The following is a 10,113-nucleotide window of genomic DNA, read 5'->3' as shown; positions in this document are numbered from 1 at the left end:
TCAAACACGTTATATAAAACTACTTGAAGTCGCTTCACCGCCATTTTGCATCGTTCCGTGTCGCGAGACGTTTCTCCTAAAAAATGGAGACTTGTTCAGTATTATCGTGTAAAAGGTGATCTGATAGCTCAAATTCGCAACAAGATTGCGTTTCCTATCATAAATAAGTATTTATACTAATTATTAAATGTATATTGAAGTACAATCTCCATTTAAAGAAAAAACCGTTGCGATACATAAACGACAGAAAAATGTAAACATGAATACAGTGGTACGGGGACGAATCGGTCTTAAGGGATGTGACAAAGTCAAAAAAGCGACTCAACATTTGAATGATTGAATGAATCATTCATTCATTCAATAACTGCAGTTTGTTTAATATAGCTGATCAAGCAAATAATGTCAGTAAAAAAAAGGCGCGAAATTCAAATCTATATATATAAACTTGAAAGACCTGACTGACTGACTTAAATCAATGCCCAGCCCAAACCGCTGGGACTAGAAAGTCCAAATTTGGCAAGTAGGTTCCTTATAAGGTCTAGGGGTCCACTAAGAAAGGATTTTTCAAAATTCATCCCCTAAAGGGGTGAAATGGGGGTCCAAAATTAAAAAAAAACTCTCCTGCGCGTGCGAAGCCGCGGGCAAAAGCTAGTTTTCTATAAACCCGGAAAACCCGCGGGCGACAGTTCATTCCACAGTTTAGCTGTGCGTGCGGGCTAAGACACAAAGACACATAAATACAGACAACCATACATACAAACAATCATTTTATTGGCTACCTAATATCTTCAATGTACAGAATTTTCACTTTTACAATTTTATAATAAATAGTATAAGACAATTCAGTTCATTCATCAAACTGATTTGACTCATTCTTCAGATGTGACCCATCACTATTATGTTCGTATGTATGCTGCATAGTTATGTGAAAACTCTGTCTGTGTGCGTGTAATTTTTGATGTGTTGAATTTTATTGTAGTGTGCGTTTGTCGCAACAGCAAAATCTGTGTCTGTTGAGTTACTTATCTTTTGGTGGTGTGCTGTAGGTGTTTACCTTGCCCCCCGCTAAAAGTGGTGAAAAAATTTGTTCGAAGAATTTACGTTATCACATCTCCTTAGGCTATATACTCAAAGTTTGTACGAGAGCTACCTATGCGTAGCCCGCGTAGAAGGCGTCGCTGGCGGCGGACTGGCCGACGCGGTACTCGGGCCGGCGCGGCTTGATCTTCACGCCCTTGCCGTGGGCCGGCTTCACCTGGCCTCCCTGCACCTCGCTGCGCATCTCCGCCATGTGCTGGAAAACATTCATTGTTCAGAACCCCTACCGCGGGACACAAACCGTCTTCATATCTAATTTAATTGATTCAGCGGTTTACTTATGTGTGAAAAACAGTCAAACGGTGACTTTCGCCTAATACAGGGTGGCCAAATAAGAGGTATACACTTTATTTTTGAAATTTTATTCTATAAAACATAAAAAATATTAAGTATGACTTGTTAAATATAATATGTAGGGTCAGCAATTACACATGGAAAATAATGTCAGACAAATGTCCACCTCTAGCAGCATGGCAGATGCGAACCCTTTTCATCGCGTTTTTCATCACTTTTTCACACATTTCTGGCGTTATCTCAGCGACAGTGTTTCGAATATTTTGTTTTAATTGCTGAAGGTTCGTTGGCCTATTAGCATAGACACGTCCCTTTAGATAGCTCCACAGAAAAAAGTCAGGAGCTGTTAAATCAGGCGATCTTGGGGGCCAGTCAATGTCACCGTTTCTCGAAATTAATCGACCGGGAAACGTTATTTTTAATACACGATTGGGTTGAGTAAAACGTTTTAATGATTAAAACACGTTGTTCCGTCGTAAAACGCTCCATAATAAATTTGCCGTATCTACACAAACTAATTTTCATGCAATAACTGTCATATTTACCGCCAAAATAAAATGGCGGCAAAAAAAAGTTGTATACCTCTAAGTTGGCCACCCTGTATTAGTATGGATTTTGTAATCTTTGTATTAATATCAACCCTTAAATACGTACTAATACAAAATCAATGTCATAATTTGGCTGATGTATGGATAGATGCGTTAATATGAGTGGTATACCCGGATCTGGTCGGGGTAGTCGACGGGGCGGCGCGCGGGCAGCGGCCGGATCATCATCTTGGTGCGCGTGAGCGGCAGGCTGGGGCCCTTGAACGAGATCCAGTAGATGGTGTGTGCGCGCCTCTCGTCAGAATTCACGTATAATCCATTTAGATTACTGTCAAAACGTAATATTTATTAATGAAACAACAATACTTGGTTTTTGCTGCGTTTGCTGATTATGAAACCCTTTCGATGGAAGCGAAAGAATATTTAGAATCATAATCGTAATGGATCATTCTGAAAAACTACCTACTTATGATCGCAACATAGATAGATAGATTATAGATTACTATATTGTATTGTCATTGCACAATTTGAGAAAGCAATTTGAGCTTAACCTTTTGGACGCCAATGACCGATATATCCGCACCGTAGGTTCAGCGCCAAAGACCGATTAATCGGTCACAGACCACAGAGCAACATCGACCTACGTGCATATAAGTACATAAAGTTCGACTTCAGTTTTGACACTTCAATGATGTGGCGTCTGAGTGACAGCTTTTGTGTTTGACACGGCGTGGAAAAGGTTAAAAACAGAAATCAGCTCATTAGATGTACAATACAAGTTTCCCAATCTTTCAGTACCATAACAATCATACATTACCGTAGTTTCCCGCGGGATGGTGTACCTTTTGTCGCATTCCTTGTACCACCAGGCGCCGCCATGCTCGACCGCGCACGACCCATCCTTCCACTCGTCGTGGTCCATGTCCATAGCGGAAAACTTCTGACCGGCGTGGTACGATAGAGAATCACCTGTTTTTAATAACCTGTCATTAGTGCAGGACCGTTACCGGTATAACTAAAAATCAAAATATCTCGTAGCATTCACAATATTTCTTTGATATTATAGAATAGCATTTAGGTAAGGATAATGATTGATTAGATTAGCTAAATTAAGTGCAAAAATATACTTAAACAACCTTGATACCGAGATTGAAAAATATTCGTATGAAAAATATACCGGTATTCGGTCCAATGCATTAGTCTGTGTTGCGATTAGGTAGGTAAGTACGAGTACATGTTATTTACAAAACATGTTTGTTTGGACTCTCTCGCTATTTAGATATTGAAACGTAAAACAGATCAAAGCCTGCATGCCTTTATCGGTGAATTGGGATTACTTTGAATCCATCTCTGTATCTTATAAACTATAAGGAATTGGTTCCTGAACGCTTTCATGATGTATATTTAGAAAGGTACGTTCTGAATTGAAATGTTTTGTTCCCTGAGTTACGTACCCGCCGTCCCATAATATGTCCCCAGGGTACTCATTCTGTACCCCTCGTACTCCGGGCCGATAGTCACCACGGAGTAGGCGGCGTAGGCTTCGTGGCCGTTCTGCGTCTCCAGCTCGACGCGCAGCTCGTACAGCTTCTGGTTGGTGAGGTAGTGCAGCTTGTCCAGCCCGAGCCAGAACTCGCCCGCGAGGTTACCGAACCCGTACTTGTAGTCAGCCCAACCTTTGTAGAAGTCTTGAGAACCGTCGAAACGGTTTTGAAATACCTGGGGATTTAGCGAATGTGATGAAACGTTTGGCTGGGGCTTTTGTTTCTCAGTTCAGTATTTATAGTTCTTTCCACAACACTTTTATTAGGGGTAAAGACTCTTCAAAACGACCTATCTTGACCTGCACACCAAACGACAATAAATGAGCCCAAATGTTAAGTGCACATGTATCTAATCTCGTGCCTTACCGTCCAGCCACCGCCCGCGGTGGTGAGGTCGCACAGCACGTAGAAAGGCTCCATGCCGTCGGGGCGTATCTTAAAGATACCGGACACGTTGAAGCCCTGCATCTGGATCTCATAGCAGTCCAACGGATACCGCTCTGAGCGGTCGACGCGAGCAGACCTACGTGCAACGTTCAGATATGTAGGTAATTGTATGGATATCCCTACTGCAATATGCGACGTACTAAGTGCACGGCATCCTGACGGCATCAGATAGGAGATCATTATTTGCTTCTTGCTTGAGGCCACCGTGTGCGAAAATTAATGCACGCGACTGACTCAAAATACCTCGGATAGTAAGATGGAGCAAAAACGGTTCTTTACGATCCACTTTAACCCTAGTAGAACATGTTCATCTCCTCAAATAATGCGTTAGAATCTATGGCCGCGGCGGCGCTAGGTATAGAGAGTTAGAACGTACGAGGGCCTGGCACTCTCGAGTTCCTATTGCTATAGTCACTATCGGTGTCAAGTACTCATTGCTGTGATAGGTTAACTAATAACATCATTGAATCTAATATGTAATTTTGGTATATTATTTAATAAAGAAAGTACGAGGTCATTATTCGAAAATATACCTATTAATCGCAAAGGCGAGGCGGTGCTATTTATTGTGTACAGGTACAAATGACATTGGTACAAAATTTCCCATCAAATGTTATGTTCATTTTATGACTGACTAAAAATGGTCACCCGTACCCAAAGGGTAAAAACGGAACCCTATTACTAAGACTCCACTCCGTCTGTCTGTCCGTCTGTCTGTCACCAGGCTCATGAGATTCAGCCCTACGTGTTATGTATTGATGACGTACCTATTTCTGTTGCCGCTATAACAACAAATACTATAAAGTACGGAACCCTCGGTGGGCGAGTCTGACTCGCACTTGTCCGGTGTTTTTGATGGTGGGAAGCCGATTTCTTCATGAGACTATTTTGTTGGATAAATAATAATATAATCTTTAATAGAAAAAAACCGACTTCTCTAACTACTAGCCTGGACCCACTTAACGGCGCTTATACTTTATTTGGTAATATGTATACATATTATGGTAATCATAGTGGTTTGTTTAGTTTAGGTATCATAGTGGTTTTCCGAATCAAGGTCCGAGTACGGGTCCGAGTCCGAGTACGGGTCCGAGTCCGAGTACGGGTCCGAGTCCGGAGTCCGGGGCCCAGTCCAAGTCAAAATCGAAATTCAGAATCACAAAACGTGTACTATGCGTCGTTGAAGAGTTCTGTTCTGATCATCATCAGCAGTTCCGCTTCATCAAATGCCACAGTTTGTAATTTAAATGCTTGATTTTCTGATGAAAATATATAAAATTCTATACGTACTATGCCTTTAAGATTTGAGGAGTTCCCTCGATTCCTCATGGATCCCATGTTCAGGACTTGAGATTGACATAAATGTGCCTAAAAACCTAACTTGCTTAACAAACATAACGAAAAGGACAAATCGCCAAATGCGAGCTATGCGTCGTTGAAGAGTTCCGTTATGATCATCATCAGCAGTTCCACTGCATCAAATGCGACAGTTTTTAATGAAAATGCTTAATTTTTTGATGAAAATACAAAAATCTCTATATGCATGCCTTTAAGATTTGAGGAGTTCCCTCGATTCCTCATGGATCCCATCATCAGAACTCGAGCTTGACAAAAATGTGGCTTAAAAACTTAACTTGCTTAACAAACATAACGAAGAGGACAAATCGTCAAACGTGTACTATGCGTCGTTGAAGAGTTCCGTTCTGATCATCATCAGCAGTTCCACTTCATCAAATGTCACTTTTTTAAATGTATATGCTTGATTTGTTAATAAAAACACAAAAATCACTATATGTATGCCTTTAAGATTTGAGGAGTTCCCTCGATTCCTCATGGATCCCATCATCAGAACTGGGTTTTGACAAAAACGGGACCAATCTGTATGCATATACATACAATTAAAAAAAAAAATTTCAAAATCGGTCCAGTAATGACGGAGATATAGAGTAACAAACGTAAAAAAAAAATAAAAAAAATAAAAAAATAAAAAAATAAAAAAATAAAAACATACAACCGAATTGATAACCTCCTCCTGTTAGATTTGGAAGTCGGTTAAAAAGTGTCGGTTCCAGTCGGTCAGTGGTGCCACTAACTTACGTTAGGTTAATGGTGTAGGTAAGCATCCATTAATACTTACTTGCAATCACATTTTTTTGATTTCTGCTCCTGTAAAGTCCGTCGGAATTCAGAGATGAGGCTCGAAGCGTCTATTGAGTCCGATCTGAAACCAAGTAAACCTCTACATATAAAAGTATTTAAGTAGGTAGGTATATAAAATGGGGTAGTGAATGGGCGATACAGTCTTGTTCTTGTAGAATAATGTTGTCAATAGGCAGGCATCGGTATTTACATTGTTCGACTAGTATACTCTAAATAAACATTTTACTCATAGGTGACTCGGCTAGTGTTTTGAATTCCGCGTTACTGTCTACTATCAATACCACTTTTTTTTCTTTCGGAGCGATTATTTCCAAAAATATGCACTTTATCAAAAAATGTTCATTGAAGACCCCTGTATCGACGTAAACAATATATGGAGGAGACAGTAAGAGTTAGGTACCCACCCCACTTTCAGTGGCTGATGTTACACGTTGTTTACATTTATTGAGGGATCTTCACTCTTCAGTATAATTTTCAGTACAGGAGTCTTGCTCCGTCTTCGCATTCAAATGCTTTGATACGTCGTCTTGTAGACCCCTGTTCGTTTTGAAAGACCTATCCAATAATTACCCCACACTGTATGGTTGTAGCGAAAAAAAAATTACACTTTACGTGTAGGGGAGGCACCCTAAAAAAATGTATTTTCTAGATTTTACTGTCCGAGTTTGTGGGAATTATTGGTTTAGGTACATAACGATCACAGAGCAAAGCCTCGGACAGACAGACGAACGGACATAGCGAAACTAATACATATAAGGGTTCCTAGTTGACTATGGAACCTTAAAAACAGTAAGTAGGCATCAAATACAGTTTTGTACTGATGATACCTACATCTACAGGTACCTATCTGATACAAAACTTTTGATGGTTTGAAAGTCGTATCGGTCCGGAAATACCGCGTGCGAAAGTTCATTCCACAGTTTAGCTGTGCGAGCCAGGAAGTTTCTGGAAGAAACGCACAGTTGAGGATTGCCAACCATCTAAGTGGTGAAGATGGTAATGTTGTCGCGGTAGGGCAATGGCAGAAAAGCGGCAAGGATTAATCCGAACAATTCTTGATAGCAATTTTAGATATTTAGTGTTGTAAAGTAATGTAAAGTAATAAAAAAAGTTATGAAATACATATCCATACGTCCATACTTATATTATCTTATACCTTTAAAAGAGCAATTCTTTTAAATTTATAGTTTGAATTAATTTTTATTTGTAAGTTTTAGGTAGTAATTAAAACTTAAATCTAACATTATAATCAGGATCTCTAGAACTGTGTCGTATGCATAATTGTTAGACTGCAGTTTGACTTCTGATCCTTTTAGTGGTGCTCCCAGGCTTTAAGGAACTCGATGTTGCCGGGGTGAAAAGTGGTGCAGTTTCCACCACCAGCCCCTTGAATTTCCCCCTTACAATTCTGATACATTCGCTGTCGAAAAAGAAATTACGCTGTTTTCACAAATATTGCGAAAAATCGATCTAGGTGGGAAAATGCGCATTTTTGAGTCTTTATATGTTTTCTGAGCAATGCTCGGTCGCCTAGATATTAATCTTGAAAGTGTAATAAAAATCAAAACAAGATTTTTTAAAGTCGCTGAATAAATGTTGGCCAGTTTGAGATGTACAGCTTACAGTTTAATTTATTGCTCCTGTTATTCTTGTATGTATATATCGGGGTGCTCGGAAACGGATCTAACGATTTCGGTGAAAATTGCTATATGGGGACTTCTGGGGCGAAAAATCGATCTACTTAGCTAGGTCTTGTCTCTGGGAAAACGCGCATTTTTGAGTTTTTATATGTTTTCCAGATATTAATAATAATATGTGAAGTGACTACTTTAAAAACACACAAACCAAAATTATTGAAAAAATAATTTTATTTTTGTTACTTACCCAGTTGTAATTTAACGTTTTGCAAAATTCTATGTCGATGGGCAGACTAAATATATTAGCTACTTACTGGTAGTGAAGATAAAAATAATGAATACAAACTTATGTTCCTTCAAGGCGTGGGGGCGGCTCTTGACCTCCGCGATGGTGGTGGTGATGGTGTCGATGCCGGCCGCCGCCGCGCGCACCGCCGCCTCCAGCAGCGACAGCCGCTGCTCCAGCCCCGAGTCGGCGCGCTCCGCTGTCACCAACAAACACATTCTTAACTATCTCATTCATATAGGGCCCTCTACACTCGTGCGCGAATCGCGGCGCGAAGCCGCGAACGCGAGTGTGGAGTTGATTTTCACAGACAGCGAAATTGACTCCATACTCGCGTTCGCGGCTTCGCGCCGCGATTCACGCACATAGGGGGCTTATGGAACTATTACAACAAATATTCCCTTTCAGTCAATTGAGCTATCTCGACGTTTTAAGGTACCTACCTGGAAGGCCTAATAAATGTACCAACAACCAACCTACCTTGTACGTAGGTACCTACTATTAGTTAATAACGTTTTGAATTAGACTAGGTAAGTACAGACTACTAGACACATACAGACAATTGACATGGTGGTACTGGTACCAAGAATAAATAATTATGCATAAATGGAAAATCGCATGAGACATGTAGTATGCATATGCAATTGCAAGCATCTCTACTTAGTCTGTATTAGACTGAAGTCCGGACGGAGTGAATGTACACACGAGTAAGCGGGTGGGGCGGGGCGGGGCGGCAGGCGCCAGGCCAGGACTAGGTAACTAACCCGGCGGTGCGCCGGAGCGCGGCGCGCCCTGCAGCATCAGCATCTTCTTGACGGCGCCCACCTCCTCCGTCAGGTGATCCATCATCGATCCCGCCTTGAACACTGAACCTTGTCCTCGGATCGATTTCATTATTTCTCCCAGATATTTTAGAATGTCATTAGTTTTATCATGAACTTCGATGTCCAATCGATTAAGCTTGTAATCGATGCTATCAACTTTTTTTAAGTACTTTTCGCTAGATGTAATAGTGTCCATAATTTTCTCTATAACCGCCTCTGTGTCCGCCTGCCTGGTCACATTTTCACGCTTTTTGGTGTACATCATAGCGTCGTTTAATTCATGTTCGTACTCCTTCCATAGAGCGTCGTTTGACGAGTCTCGTAACGGCTTCATTTTGGTTTCCTTGCCCGAGCTACCGACTAATGTTATAAATAAGCAAGAAAAACGGAGGATCGCACTAATCATGATGATTTGATAAGATGTCATCTGTTCGCGCGAATCGAAGCGACTGACAAGTGAATACAATTAACAATAAAGCGCGCTGTTTACAAATGCGAAACAAACAATTAAAACATCACTAACACATTACCAATGACCTAGGCTACGTACCTATCTACTAACCGCTTTACTTTACCCACGGCCGCCTTTTTACCCGACTGCCGAAGTAGGGTTATTGGTTAAGGTGAATTACTTACAGTTCTTTCGATAGGTCGAGTTTAGAGTAAACTAATGTTCATATTGGACTCGACGAAAGAGAGGCCTAGAGCAAAATTGTACCTACTTTGGATAGGTAGGTATTGAATTGTTATAATAATAATTTCAATCGATGCCAAAATTGCCAAATAGAAATATACCATAAACAAAATCCCACGTTAATTAGAGTAGGTAGGTATTATATATTTGCAGCAATAGACTCTTACCGAACCCGTACTAGGTTAAAGTTGGCTCTATAGAAAAAAAAACCCAGCTAGATGCGAGTCATCCCACCGAGGGTTTCGTACATTTTTTTTTAAATAGAGTCTGTGCGGAAAGTGAAGAGTCGTAGAATGTAGTCGTATTGGATGCCATACATTTCACGACTCTTCTCTTTCCGCACATAACAGGCTTCTACAGATTTACAGTTTTCAAATATTCTCCGTATTTGTAGTATAAGATGATATTACTTGCCAAATTTCATAGTTCTAGATCAACGATTAATAGGGAAATTGATAGGGTACTATCAATTTTGATTCCCTTGAGAGTGTCGAAATATATACCTTTTCATCTCTCCTGTTCGGAAAGTTCACCTTTCATAGGCATGGAAAATTGCATTTCCCACCCTAGGGTGGAAAGTA

General features: G+C 40.5%; 1 protein-coding gene across 1 annotated transcript; it reads right to left on the bottom strand.

Moving 5' to 3' along the window:
* Nucleotides 1-1,150: 1,150 nt before the first annotated feature.
* LOC134661802 (ficolin-1-like) lies at nucleotides 1,151-9,369 on the bottom strand. The gene is given in 8 exon segments (XM_063517994.1): nucleotides 1,151-1,294; nucleotides 2,112-2,268; nucleotides 2,783-2,909; nucleotides 3,395-3,659; nucleotides 3,851-4,007; nucleotides 6,069-6,152; nucleotides 8,075-8,213; nucleotides 8,737-9,369. Coding segments are annotated over 8 exon segments (1,602 nt in total). The 5' UTR covers nucleotides 9,266-9,369.
* Between the last annotated feature and the right edge of the window lie 744 nt (nucleotides 9,370-10,113).

Source organism: Cydia amplana, chromosome Z (assembly GCF_948474715.1).
Source record: "Cydia amplana chromosome Z, ilCydAmpl1.1, whole genome shotgun sequence".
Taxonomy (NCBI): domain Eukaryota; kingdom Metazoa; phylum Arthropoda; class Insecta; order Lepidoptera; family Tortricidae; genus Cydia; species Cydia amplana.
Note: the sequence above shows the minus strand (reverse complement) of the source record. Positions and strands in the feature narration are given on the sequence as shown.